General features: G+C 37.6%; 1 protein-coding gene across 2 annotated transcripts in view; it reads left to right on the top strand.

The window, feature by feature from the left end:
- The window catches only part of KHDRBS2 (KH RNA binding domain containing, signal transduction associated 2), a 513200-nt gene that overhangs the window by 315264 nt on the left and 182868 nt on the right, over positions 1 to 15068 (top strand). For both annotated transcript variants that reach the window (XR_002829782.1, XM_006090724.1), the window contains exon 6: positions 271 to 469. Coding sequence is in view for 1 of the 2 variants with exons in the window: in XM_006090724.1 (XP_006090786.1) it covers positions 271 to 469 (199 nt within the window). In the remaining variant the exon portion in view is untranslated. The remainder of the gene's footprint in view (positions 1 to 270; positions 470 to 15068) is intronic.

Genomic DNA, 15068 nt, shown 5'->3' with positions numbered 1-15068 from the left:
AAAAATATCAAAGTATTTAACATGGTTTTCATAACTAAGTCATAACCAGTATTTAAAAAATTTATTTACTGTGAAGATCAAAGTATGTTACATTCTGAAGAATCAATTACACACACACACACACACACACACACACACACACACACACGCCTGTGGTGATAAATGTGGTTTCTTCCCCTTGTGTGGAGGCTATGAAAGGAGCACTTTATCTGTGTTAGTCCCTTTCTCTCATCACGTGTTTCCCATCTGAACATGTCCTGTTTTTCCTAGGAGTCGTGGGGGTGCCATTCCTCCTCCCTTACCACCTGGACGAGGTGTTCTCACTCCTCGAGGGACCACTGTGACCCGTGGAGCTCTGCCAGTGCCCCCTGTAGCCAGAGGTGTCCCTACCCCACGAGCTCGGGGAACACCAACAGTGCCAGGATACCGGGCACCCCCTCCTCCAGCCCACGAGGCGTATGAAGAATATGTAAGTACCCTCGGCAAGTCGGTTGTTAGGAAGATTTTAATTAATTAACAAGCTAAGCCTCAAAGACTTATATACTATGAATATAGCAGATGATGTTTGTTGCAGAAAGTGAATGTCATTTGCAACAGAATTTAAACAGTGCACGTAAATGGTAGCATTTTGAGAAAGGCTTTCATTTTACAAGGTGCTGTGATTGTTGTTAGTGCCAGTTAAATAGCTTACATTTTAAGAATCAAACTATCCTGAAGTTTTCTTATCTTTATAAGACTCCATCAATTTCCAAATGGAAATAATTGTGGACATAATGTGAATCGTCATATATTCAGATGCTTCTCCTGGGATATGATGAAGGTCAGCATAAAACGCTCAGCAATATTTGACGAGTATAATGTGATTATATTATAAACTGTGGTAATAATGTATAACCATGCGACTGCTCTTTCATTTAAATATCCTTACTTTCTCTTTCACTATATGAAAGATATGAGATTGGCAGATATGAAGAATTTTAAAAAATGTAGAATGAACAAAAGAAACGCGGCATCTATAAACATCTCCCTCCCTTCCCATCCACTGTATCCTTGATACACCCTTTGACCTTTCAACTAGGCTGCTAGTATTCCATGGGTCACATTGTATTCTAGTCCTGTATCCACTCCCCCTACCTGATAGTGAAAATTTTAAAACAATTTCCTATTCACTCCTGTGATTAAAATAAGTCCATTGTAAATGTTAAATTGAATTGATGCAAGCCAGATCATAATTCTGTGAAACAGATTCATTTTGCCATTAACCTCTTCAGTGTTCTCATTTCCTAATCTAGGTGTTTGTTTCATTCAACCACCCACAAACACACTGTCCTCTTAAATGTCCTCTGTAAATGATTACTTATTAAATATAAACTCTTCAAGGACACTTACTGTCACATGCTGGGTACTCAAAACAAATTTTCTATGGATTCGTTAATAACCAAGCAAAACTTAATCCTACACTCAAGTGAACATGGTTGATAGGTATCAATAAGAATATATTAATGCTTAGAGTATATTAATTATTAGGAATAATGTTACTGCTTAAATAGGAAACACTGACTAGTATCTGCAAGAGTGATGAAAAATTATTGTTATAAATCCATTTCTACTGGAAAAAGGGAAATGTGTTCACCTAAAGCAAGGGTGGGGAACCTTTTTTCTGCCAAGGGCCATTTGGATATTTATAACATAATTCTCCGGCCATACAAAATTACCAACTTAAAAATTAGCGTGTTACACCCTCACCAGTTTGGCTCAGTGGATAGAGCGTCGGACTGTGGACTGAAGGGTCCTGGGTTTGATTCTGGTCAAGAACTGGTACCTTGGTTGCGGGCTTAATTCCCAGCCCTGGTCAGGATTTGTAGAAGGCAACCAATTGATGTGTCTCTCTCATATTGATAATTCTCTCTCTCTCTCTCTGTCTCTTCCCCTCCTTTCCACTCTCTCTAAAAATCAATGGAAAAATATTCTTGGGCGAGGATTAACGAACAAGAATAAAAAAATTAACCTTCTATATTTGATCCAACATTTAATTAACTCACCCCTAATGCCTCGGCAGGGCCAGACCATATGATTTCTCAGGCCTGATGCAGACCCATGGCTGGATGTTTCCCACCCCTGATCTAAAGTATCTTTTATATAACATTAGGTCTCAGTATTTAACATTTTAGACAATCTTGAAATTTCAAAATCAGAAGCAAAAAGCATATTCTAAAATCAGCCCTCAGGCCAGGAAAAACAGAGCTGACTCTTGGTTCTGCCCTCTCTTCCCTGAGACATAAGATGTACGAAATGAGTACTTGCTAAATGAATGAATTAAAATCCACAAAGGGCATGATGGGACCGTTTTTAATCTCTGAAGAATCTTTTCCACTCTACCATCTTTATGCACATTGCCACCATGGTATTTTCCCCTTCTAAATAGAGGCTTCAACAGTTATGTCTTTATTTCAAAAATTAAAAGAGAGAAAAGCTGTTTCCTAGTGGTCAACAGGGTTATTAGATAATTTTCAGGGCATACACAGGGCACCATGAAAGAGAACAAGATTGGAAAAACATTGTAGCCTTCACATGCATTCCAGTTTACAGTGAGGAAATCATTAGAATACAAAGCAAATAAGAGTAAGCTACAAAAACATCAAGAGTTTGTAGAAACATGGATGGAAAAGGTTATATTCTGAAAGGAGAAATCTAGGAGGAGGGTGGTTCTTAAAGAAAATCAAAGAAATGATGTGAAGTCATATAATCTGATTTTTTTAACTTAGATTTTAAAGTATCTATTCCCTTGCCTTCATTCACTCAATTATTTCTAAGCCCATATCTTATTTCAGGCACTGTTCTGAAGGTCCTGGAGATGTAGTTGTGAACAAAGACCAAATATCTGCTTTCGTAAAGCTTACATTTAGTTCTTGTCACCTACAGATACTGACAGGCTGGCTGTCTCTCAGTCTAATTTAGATCCCCAGGTGGCAGAATCTAATGCCAGGTGTCTCACACTAGTGAATCAGCTGTGACAATAGGGCGGGAGTTTCTGGAAATTATGCCTGGAATCTACCACTCATCAGTCACCAGTGAAGAGGGGAGAAGAAGGGTGAAGATCACAAAATATAAGCATGGTTATTGGGGACCTAACCCCAAGGCTAACATGGGGGGATACTATTTTCCAGAGGAGAAAATATTAGGAATTTGGCAGATATCCCAAAATAAATCTATGATAATGTACTGTTGATAACAGGAAAAAGTAGATAACTGGTTTGTAAAAACTCTTTTTTGCTATATTTTTAAAACCTGTCATATGTTATATTTTAATTCCTTTTCTATAAACCATTCAATGAGTACATACAACGTTTAATGCATGGCTGGTAAGCTGCTTACAGCAACCTCAGAAGTCTCAGTACCAAGCCCTGATTAACACTCAAGAGCCTCTACTCTGCTCTAATTTTAAACTATTGATTTCTCTGTAAGGGTAGGAAAAACAAAGTTTAAGTGTCTTGGTAACAAAATAATAGCACCATGCTGAGTTGGTGGTGAAAATCTCTAGGAGTTCTTAACTTTCAAATAAAATTTCTTAGAAAAGGGTTCCCTTTATTATAGATGACACCACAAGCCAATTCACTCTTCTTACTTTTCCTTCTCCCCTGCTGAGTCTGAACATTAAGCTTCTGACCACATAGAATGTATATGGGTGATCAGATCCATTCCTTGCAGCTTGCCTGACAAGAAACAGCTTACTGTAAGTGAGATTGCTGTTTACAACCATCATTAGTGTTAGCTTCAGTCTTTAAAAAAATGGGGATTTTAGTTTGATACACATCCTAATCCAGACTTGAAGTATTTTAAAGCTTCTTTTCATTGACCTTCTGCTAAGAAGAGTTCCTTTACATTTTACAGGTTCGTCAACACGATTGAAGTAGATTTAGGGAATTGAAAAGTACATTTCAAAAAAACATACCCACACAACAAAATATGAAGCTGACTAGCTCTACAATGGATAACATGTTCAGCGAGAGTCAACTAAAACTTCATGTTTTGAATACTTACTAGGTTCTGGTCACTGAATATTAATTCACTAGGTTTCATGATATCATGGACTATCTAGTAGATGGGGAAACTGAGCCTTGGAATTGAGGATGGCATCCAGTTTTCTGTCTCCAAAGCTTCTGTGTCTGTCACACCAAAGTATTCTATACAGTCTTGTCTCACGGAGAACCGACATGTACCCACAGTTCTGTGCCCTCCATACTTGATCCAGACCACAGGTCAGTGTTTGAATCCCCTTAGTGATTTGTAGGACATATCCCAGCCCCAACATGAACACGTCCAACCATGGACAGCTCAATTCCTGCAGAAACTAAGCACTGGAAACATGAAAACTGTGGCTAAAGAGACCTAACGAGACGCTGTCTCTACTCTCAAAAGCACGCCATCTAGTGGGAGAGACTAAGGTTAGTCTAACTTTCAACATACAATGTGTAATTGCTGTGTACGGCTCTTGTCTTACTCTACCCTCTATTAGAAGTAATTTTTGTTATCGCCTCCCACTTACAAGATTAAACATGCAGAAAGCATTTCTTAAATGTATGTCATCGTTGTAGTTCTAAGTGCTTGGTAATAGCCATTGAATTGAACCTATTTATGATATTGTTAGAAAGACAATATATATATATATATAGTGAATATACATATTCACTATATATACAAATACATATTTTATAAAAATAGTAAATGAATGAAAACATAACATAGCATATATTAAGTGCCAAAGAGAGACTACAGGGTTGTGTAAAAGTAGGTTTACAGTTGTTGGTATGGAAAATAATACAATCATTAATAAATAAAAATACAAGAGTAAACTTTTACATACTCACAACTATAAGCCTACTTTTGCTATACCTTGTATATCTACTAAAAGGAATTATCACTATGGCTATGGGTGCTTTAAAAAACCTCTAAGAGGGTAAGGAAAAGAATAATAGAAAACTAAGATGAATAATTATAACTCTGAGAAGTAAAGAGAAGAGGCAGGAATTTCCATGCACAAAATAATAATGATAATAATAATAATAATAATAATAATAATGGTAAAGGCAAGAAAAAGGACCGTTCAAAGCAAATCTAAAGAATCTAGGAGGACTATTTGGGAGAGTTCATTTAAAATAGCAGTAGGAGTAATATTAGAGTTACAGGGGACCTCAAATGCTGGCATTATAACTTCTCTTATTGCAACAAAAGGTCACCTGAAGGTTCTTGAGTGGAGGGTAAACTAAGGTTTTAGGGAAATTTATAATTCTCAATTGTTTAGGGTGAACTGCAGACTAGAGTGAAGAAAGGATAAAAGATTTAGGGGATGAACAAGAATGAGACTTACTGAGATGTGGCCTTGGCTCTGAGCATTGGAATGGATTGAAAATATCAAGGTGAAGGATAATACTGAAGATGGAAACAAAAGGGTTTAATGACAAGTGGATGTGGGGGAAAATAAAAATCAATCAGTTCAAATGTGTTAGTATATGAGAGTGGGGAGACAGAAGGCAGGGCTGTGATGGGAAGGGGTGGGCAGTAAAGGAATGACCTGGAAGCAAAAGAATCTCCTTTCCAAGACTCAGAGGGGCCTCATGAGTGTGCTCAGAGGATCATGCTCTAGTTGCAAAGTAAAGTATTTTACCTGCCTTCAGTTGAGATCATTTCTCCAGCAGCCACACTTCCCCTTGGGTCAGGTGGGGTTAGAATGGGCAAGACTATTTGTGAGATTGTGCTAACTGAAGTTTGTGTTGGAGATTCACTTAGTTTGCATTTAGTGGAATATTTTTATTTGTATAAATTAGGTGTTCCTAACACTGTTATAGAAATGATTCCAGGGATACAGTTGCTAGTATTCACGGATACAAGTTTTCATGGACCAAGGTCAGACTATGTGACGCTTAACTGCAGCACTGATGCAGGAAGTTGTGTTTAGTGATGGAGAAATAAGTTTTGAACTGTATTGGGCCAGAATTTGTTCTGCGTAAACCTCTTCCATATCATTCAGCTCAACTATGAAAAAACTTGATAGAATTTTACCTGATTTTGACAATAATCCTAATGTTCTATAACATACCAATTAATAACTTGTGAAACTGAAGCTTTTCAAAAATTTATAAAAAATACCAAACTTTTCTATCAATCATTCTAGAGGGGGGAAAAATCTTGAATTTTCGCCCTGGCCGGTTTGGCTCAGTGGATAGAGCATCGGCCTGTGGACCAAAGGGTCCCATGTTTGATTCCAGTCAAGGACACATGCTCTGGTTGCGGGCTTGATCCCCAGTAGGGGACGTGCAGGAGGCAGCCGATCAAGGGTTCTCTCATCATTGATGTTTCTATCTCTCTCTCCCTCTCCCTTCCTCTCTGAAATCAAAAAAATATATATTTAAAAAAAAGAACTTGAATTTTCTGTCCTCACTTTAGAAAATATTGTAATTTTAGAAGGTTATCAAAAAATAATTGTTCCAAAATGTGGAAAAATAGTATAGGGGTATATCAAATAGTTAGTTAATAAAAAAAACTATATTACTTTCAGGATTTTGTAAGATTTTATCTTTTTAAATTTGGCAATATATTCACTTTCATGCTTAATTTGTATTCATAATTTTGTAAACTTTTTCTAATAGAATGCATACTTGCATAATCTTCAGGATCCACAAACTGTGGATCTGCCATCCCCTCTCCTAGAAAAAAAACAATGTCAATGTTTATAGGGAAGTATATATGGAGCCTGGAGGAGGGGGTGGGTATTGTTTAAAGAAAATATTGACTATGTAACCTTAGTTTCTTTCTAGTACTGAAAGTCTGTCTGCATTGCTGTGCTTAGCTGTAACCATGTTGGCATGGTTAATAAGTAAAAGTTGATGCTGTCTTTTTAACGAATGTTGAATGGAAAAATTAAATGTGCAGATAAAGGCACATAACATCTGCAAGTTCCATCAGAATTTCACACCCTGACATAAATTGACAATATATTGACAGTATAAATATTTGCTTCAATGCTCTCTTATTGTTTATATGTTTGTGTAGCATGAAAAAAATAAAACAATAACAAAAACCCCTGAGGTGCAAAAATAATTTCTAGTTTCCAAAGACATAGATCCAGTTTATTTTTAAATTACCTCATATTTTCTCCAATGATTAATACTCCGATATTAAAGAGTTGTATGGGGCACAACAAAGCAAGAAGAGACATGAATTCAATGCTATATAAGATATTTTGGCCAAGTATAATCAATCATGTTAACCTAATTTATAACACTCATTTTGACAAACTTTTGAGGAGCTTTTCTCTCCATCAGTCTTAAGTAATCCTATTGGCATTCCAGCCCATCTTACCATCTAATTCTGACTCTGAGGCATCCTTCCAGTAGCAATGAGAAAACTAGAAAAATTCACTGGTAAATCAATAGTCCTTAAAATTCCATAAATGAGTTCAGGCTGCCAACCTTCAATTTCATGTGTATGGAACATTTTTTTTGGACAGGAGAGGGAAGTAAGTATTTAATGATAATTGGAATCAATTCTTGTGCCATTTTTGTGGAAGGAAGGATTATGAGCCTGATCTGTAATGCATTTGGGGAGCCACATGTCATGGTTTTCTGTGTAATAGCCAAGAGCCTTCCCCCTACAAAGGGAAACTTTTATTATAGTTTCAAGATTGGATATTTGTAATGCATTATACATTTTTGTTTGAGTTTCATGCTCTCCTCTCCTCTCAGTAGATAGTAATTTACCAGAATGTATCGTAAGGTTTTGTGTTTTATAATGTAACTAATATCTGAAATAACCAAAACATGTGAGGTTAGTGAATTTTTTTTTTAAATGATAGAATGGGCATAATACTACTGTGGTCCAACTCTCCATAGAATGATGGTAGTATTTATTTTTTTAAATCTATTTTTATTGATTTCAGACAAGAAGGGAGAGGGAGAGAGATATAGAAACATCGATGATAAGAGAGATTCATCGATTAGCTGCCTCCTGCACGCCCCTCCACTGGGGACCGAGGCCACAACTCAGGCATGTGCCTTTGCCTGGAATCGAACCTGGGACCTTTCAGTCCGCTGGCGGAGCTCTATCCACTGAGCAAAACCGGCTCGGGCTGATAGTGGTATTTAAATGCTATTAAAATATTAAATGATTGCCCCCCCCCAAATATAAGATGCTATCTTTTAATATTGTGTGCCTTTTCTTCTGAAGTTGAAGCTTAAATAAAACATCCTTCTTCTTCCATTTGTCTTAGATATTTTAGTTATCTTAGAACAGATGCAGATTCTTTTATTGGCCACAGCACTCAGGATTGTAGCCAAACCTGTGTCTTATAATTACGTGATGACTAATGTCTTTTGTAACACTTACAGGATGAAAATTGGTTTCCTCTCTGTACCTTTTGGAGATGACTGTTAGCTGATGGAAAATGTTATAAAGTATTTTAGAGTTCCTCCAGGAGCAGCTGGGGAGAAGAATGTCATGATGCTTTTGCAGCATCTGATGCAGACACGGGGAGGAGAGTGGTGGCAAAAATGCCAAAAATAGCTACCTCAGCCTTAGGGAACTCCACCATTCTTTCGTTTTTAACGTTATAAGTATATTTTAGGTTATATTATCTTTTATCTGTTGTTCATACACGTGGCCTAAGCATTAGTAATGAAAGTGAGTTGGGCCTTATATTTTTACAAGAAAGTTCTTACAAAGCTTTGCTGGGTACAAATTAAGACTTTACATCTGAGTTGACTGATTTTAATGAATGTATCCCAACTGAAAAATTAAGACCCTGTACAGGGTGACAAGTCGTACCCAGGAATCCTAAAAATTATTATTATTTTTTTATTTTGTTGTTTGAAAACCATTATTCTTCATGTTTTTATCAACTCCACCCATATAATTTTCTGGAAGGAAAACTTAAATGCAACTCGCCTCTCTAGTTAGATTGTCAGTGGCTTTTGCAGACAACCAAGTAGGAATGGTGAAGTAGGATTGGGTTCTTGTCTACATGTTGGCCCTCTTGCATTATGGATTCCTCACTCAGTAGAAAACAATGGCTGCTAACTCTTTCCATCAGCTACAGATCTTTGTGTTTTTGTTTTTTGTGATATCATATGAGCTAAAGCTTTTTCCTAGGAAGTTACAGTTACAAATGTTCTTTGTAGTAGTTTTTTAATCATCTCAATGTTTCAATTAAGACAATTTCTCCCTATAATTGAGGATGGAAAACTGTACTTTCCCTTTATATGAAACCATATTATTACTCAACTAGAGGCCCGGTGCATGACATTCATGCACTGGAGTGGGGAGGGTCCCTCAACCCAGCCTGCACCTTCTTGCAGTCTGGGACCCTGTGGGGGATGTCTGCCTCCTGGCTTAGGCCTGCTCCCTGGGGCCTAAGCCGGCAGGTGGACATCCCTCAAGGGGTCCTTAGTGCTGCTGCAGAGGCGGGAGAGGCTCCCGCCACCGCCGCTGTGCTTGCCAGCCCTGAGCCTGGCTTCTGGCTGAGTGGCGCTTCCCCTGTGGGAGCGCATTGACTATCTGGGGGCAGCTCCTGTGTAGAGTGTCTGCCCCCTGTTGGTCAGTGCACATCATAGTGACCGGTCATTCTGCCATTTGGTAGATTTGCATATTAGGGTTTTATTATTTAAAATTTGGCAGTGGAGGGACACAGGAATCACCCTCATTTAACCCACTCTGCCTTCTATTTCTTAGAGGCAAACTAGAGAATATACCAAAAGTGGGCTTTTGATTTTTTCACATTCCTTCATGTTTTTACATTCATTCTTCTGCAGAACCTTTGACTTATACACATTCTTGTAAACTGAGTTGCTCCCTGTGTTGCACCATCATGGATACTAGCAGAATTGGACAGCTGCAGATGCAACTGGTGTGCGTGCTGGGTAGAAGGGTTAGGATGCTGGAGGTGACCAATTTGTTTTTCTCAGGTGGTCTTTTCTTGCTCCTTCTCTACCTCTATGAAATTCTGAGATCTTTTCTGTTTTTTTTTCTTTTTTTTCTGTTCTTGGTGTAAAACAATTTAAAACGACAAACTCACAAAATATGAATCATGGAGGTTGTGTAACATAGAGAGTGAGAGAGGTTTTGCTTTTGCTGTTCTTGCTGTTCTTCCCTGCTGCTGCAGCACTAGATGTGACTACTTGAAAATAAAAGCCAATGCCCTTTGCTATAATTTCAGCCCATGTTGTAGTTTCTGGTGATCAACGATACTGCAATATTTTTTTTATTAAATAATACAGCTTGAATTTATGCCTTTGCAGAATAGTAAATAGTAAACCAGCCAGAATGGTAACTGCTACCCACCACTGATCTATTCAGCTGGTCTGCACCAGAACAGGTCACCAGTTGGTGTCCATTCTGCTTGACCAGACTTCAGATCTGATTGGTTGGGGCCTGAGCCATTCTGGCCTTGAAATGTTGTGCCACTTCCATACTGGTGAATTCTAGTAGAAATACAGTATAAGAGATTTTCACAAATAGACAGATTAACCAAGCTTAGCGATTAGGAAGATTCCTTAGCCAAGCCATTGGGCAGTTGTCCATGACAGATGGTTGCCCTGCACCAAAACCTCTTTTATGGCTGATGGCACTTGTGACTTCAGAATTCCCAGTACTGCCTGTCATGCTGAAATTCATCACAGTTTCTTTCCTGGTTTCCCAATGTGCCCCGCATCTGTAGAGAGAGTTGAATATAATCTAGTGTATCTCACCTATGACACTTCATCATTTATATAGAGTATCTTGAATGCAAAACACCATAAAGCACTTTGGGATGTTATAAAGGGCTTAACATTATTTTAATGTTAAAGAAATTAAGGTTCAGAGAATGATGACTAAACCTAAGTCACACACCTGGTAATGACACTCACAAGTCTCCTGATATCCCCTACAATGCTTTTTAAAATGGCTATTAAAAGAGAGGGGGAAAGTACAAATGTATTCACTCATGTGTTTTCCAAGTAACTAGACTAACCATTTGGCACCATGTTGAACTGAGTTTCAGCTTTTCTAAAATTTACAGGCAGTAGACAAAGAGGATGACATAGAAAAATGTTTGAGCCTTCACCTTCAGCAGATCTGGCAGTGAGGTCCATGGGATCCAAATTTCTCTTGTTATGGTGTCTTCTCTCATAAGAAGTCTGAAGGCTTGGGGGAGCGCACACTCACACACACACACACACACACACACACACACACTTTTTTTTTAGTTACACTCTTATTAAAGAAACAAATAATTGCCAAAAGCAAAATATAAATGGGAATATAGTTTACTTTAATGTAGCTAGCACAATCTGGATGTAGGAAAAGTTTTCAAGATGTTTTTTTGGGGATTTAGTAGGTAAAAGAATATTTACTAAGTAGGAACTGACATCTTCTATCTTTGAAGCCAGATTTTCAGCAAACATATCTTTTTGGTTGTACATTCCAAATATAAGTTAAAGCATTTTAAGCAATGCATTATATATAGAACAGAATTATACATATAACAGTCTAAATACAGTGAAACAAAAATATTTTTACTTCATATCTGTCTCATTTAAGATTTTCTTTTACGTAAGAAAATGTACTCTTAAAATTTAGACAACAGGTAGTTTTCATATGTAACTTAAGCACCTACTGTCATCCAAAATAAATCTACCAAGTTCCCTTCCTCCCAGAAAATAATCTCCATGAAAATTTCTTCCCAAACTAACAAGATTTATCCAGCTATATTCCCCTTTTTTCTATTCTAAGCTCTTTGCAAGGCTACCCTAACACCCCATTTTCAGCTTTCATCTCCAAAACTGTCTTAAACCTTGACTCTCCGATTGACATATTGTTTGCGAGTTTCCAATTTTTTGTGGACCTTTTATTTAAATAGTATATCTTTTCTTACTCCCATGCACCTATACCAGTCATCAAAGTCTTCCAAGTTAGGATTCCTCCTGATTTGTCTATTTCTGTTTAGTTGAACCTTAAAAATCCAAAAGTCATCTTTAGCTTCTTCCTTTGCCTTGATGCAAATGCTAAATTATGATTAGTTTTCCTAACATTATCAATCTCTCCCTGTTGCCCAGACTATAAAATCCCAACTTCTTAATTTTAATACATAATATTATGAGGTGATGAAAATAATTACTTTAGTTTTATGAGCTTACTTAGTTAACTGTGTTTCATTTTCAAATGAGAGTTGACCAAGAATAAACATAAAATGAATGATCAAGCAAGAGAAAAAAATCCTAAATTTATATATCAATAAAGTTAGCAGCAACTTTATAATTCTTAGTATGTTAAAATATATTATGCTATTTGATTCAATTCAACTTGACATTTACTTGAATGCCCATTCTATATTATGCTAATTTCACAGGAAGAAACAATAAGAGATTACAAAAAGGTGGTCACCTTTAATAGATGTTCATTGTATGTTAGGGCTTTAACATACATAATCTCATAATGATAATAATGGGTAAGTTACATAATCCTTGTTTCCCATTAAGGAATTTGGGGATCAAAAAATTAGATAAAAGTATTGGTAACCTGTCTGATAGCAGAGACAGACAGGTCTGTCCTCAAAATTAACAGCTTGTTAGATTCACACATGTAAAAGGAAAATTTCCTGGCTTTAAAGGGGCAACAGATAGCTCACCTAGATTAAAAAAAAAAGCTCACAAGGTCAGTGCAGTGTATAATTTGTGAGGTTGGGCTGAAAACTTTATTTTTAGGTAAATGCTGATGTTTTCCTGACCTACCTCACAGACTGGGTGTAAAATAGTTATGACACCTGCTGGGAATCCTACTGAACTAAACATGTCTGTAAAACTTTTTATTTGCTTTGCTTCCACTCAGAAAGTTTGAAGAACTGGTTAGTTCCACTGCTATCTATTTGATATTGTGCACATATAGAAACTTACGGGGAAAGCAACCAGTAATCTTGATCTTTATCGTAGTCAGACTGAAGCAGTTAGATGCACCCTGAAGTTCTTTGGAAATCTAGAATATTAAAAGTAGCCAAAGAATCCAACAATGGTAATAATAATAATGATACTGAGAATAGAAGCAACGGATATAATTCAGTACTTATTATAAGCTGGACACTATGCAAAGTTCTTTACCTTTAGTGTTTAATTTTTACAACTATTATGGTGATACTAGTGTCCCGGTGCACAGATTCGTGAACATTGAAAGGAAATTAATTAGAAGAAATATTTTAATATCACTATTTGCCCTTTCTCTATAATAGAAGTGTCAACCAAATTCACGATCGACAATGACAGATCGAAACACACGCATGTGATTGACACCAGCAACCTTTATATGTATTATGCATGCGCAAGTCAACTTAGCCTTTAATATATATGTATAGAATAAACTTGTTTAATTATACCTGCTTTCTGATTTAGCTAAACTTTTTCCAGCCCAGTGAAGCACCCCAACTTCTCTTTCAGTTGTCAGTAACACAATAGTAAATATCAAAACGAAGCAGATTATTATTGTAGATCACTCAGGGAGAACAAAGGGTAAAATATTTAACTGTAGCAGTGTTTGACTATATTCTGCACAGTGAGAAAACTGAAGTCATTTTTAAGTTCCACCATTTCTTACTTCTTTTCAGTCTGGTCAAGTTTCTAAACTTTCTAAATCTCCATTTTCTGGCTAATGAAAAGAAAATAGGATTCTACCAAGTCTCCTATCTACCTACTCCAGGACTTCTGTGAGGATCAAATGAGATGAGGCATGGGAAAAATGCTTCACAAACATTTGGTTACAGTGTAAAATGTTTGCACCTGACTGTAAAGCAAGTTGTGGTCCTGGGCTGAAGAAACTCCAAGGAGGCTAGTTGCTAGGGAGAAGCCAAGGCGTTGCTACGTGACGTCATTACCCAGCACCCACAGCCACTATTTCTGAGCTGGGCTGAGTTGTGGGTTGCATTTTGCGCCATGAAGTCTTGGCAGCGTTGGCTGCGATTTGGTGGGGTGTCACTCCAGTGTGGTGGCAGGGCCTGTGTCCCACTTGGGGGGAGGCAAGTGTTGGTTTGTCAGCATCAGGTCCATGGTGCCCGCCAGTGCGTGTCATGGAAGCTCCTGTGTTGAGTGTCTGCCCCTTGGTGGTTAGTGTGTGTCATAGCTACCAGTTGGATGGTCGGATGGACACGTAGGCTTCACGATCGACAATGACAGATCATATATATATATATATATATTAGTCTCATTTTACATGTGAAGAGACTGAGGTATAAAGAGGTTAAGTAGTATGCCCAAAGTCACCTAGCCTGAGGTATAAAGAGGTTAAGTAGTATGCCCAAAGTCACCTAGCCAGCAAGCAGCAGAGCTAGTATTCTTGAGTTCCATTTCAAGAGAGGTGCTCAGACTGTCTAAGCTACAACAACGTAGCATTTAACACATGGCAGGCACTTGCCTAAGTCCTTAACAGGCCTATACTTAATTTATCCTATTGTCACCTCTATGAGTTAATTACTATTACTTTCTTAGTTACAAAAGGTTACATTCAGGGAGAGATTGAGTAGCGAGCCCACATCATCCAGGTAACCTGCATCAAAACAGATTTCAAACCAAATGGTCTGGCTACAATCCACATTGCTCTGCTCTCTCTCAGGGGAAGCTAGCAAAAATATCATTTGGGCATGCAGTGCAAATGATGCCAATAGGGGGAAAATGAATAAAATACTTCAAGGAACCATCTAATAAATCTACCTGGGCTGAAGTGAACATATAAAAATGTGGGGTGGGGCCCTAGCTGGTTTGGCTCAGTGGATAGAGCATCGGCCTGCAGACTGAAGGATCCCAGGTACAATTCCAGTCAAGGGCACATACCTGGGTTGCAGGCTCAGTCCCCAGTGGAGGGCATTCAGGAGGCAGCCAATCAATGTCTCTCATCATTGATGTTTCTATCTCTTTCCCTCTCCTTTCCTCTCTGAAATCAATAAAAATATATTTTAAAAATGCAGGGTGGGGAAGCTTGAAAGACAAGTTGGAAGAAAATAATAAAATGAGCTGTGGGAAAAAATGCCTAGATGAGAATTTAGTAATTCAGTTGAT

This window comes from Myotis lucifugus, unplaced genomic scaffold, assembly GCF_000147115.1.
Source record: "Myotis lucifugus unplaced genomic scaffold, Myoluc2.0 scaffold_80, whole genome shotgun sequence".
NCBI classification, from domain to species: domain Eukaryota; kingdom Metazoa; phylum Chordata; class Mammalia; order Chiroptera; family Vespertilionidae; genus Myotis; species Myotis lucifugus.
This window is presented reverse-complemented; position numbering and strand designations above follow the sequence as displayed.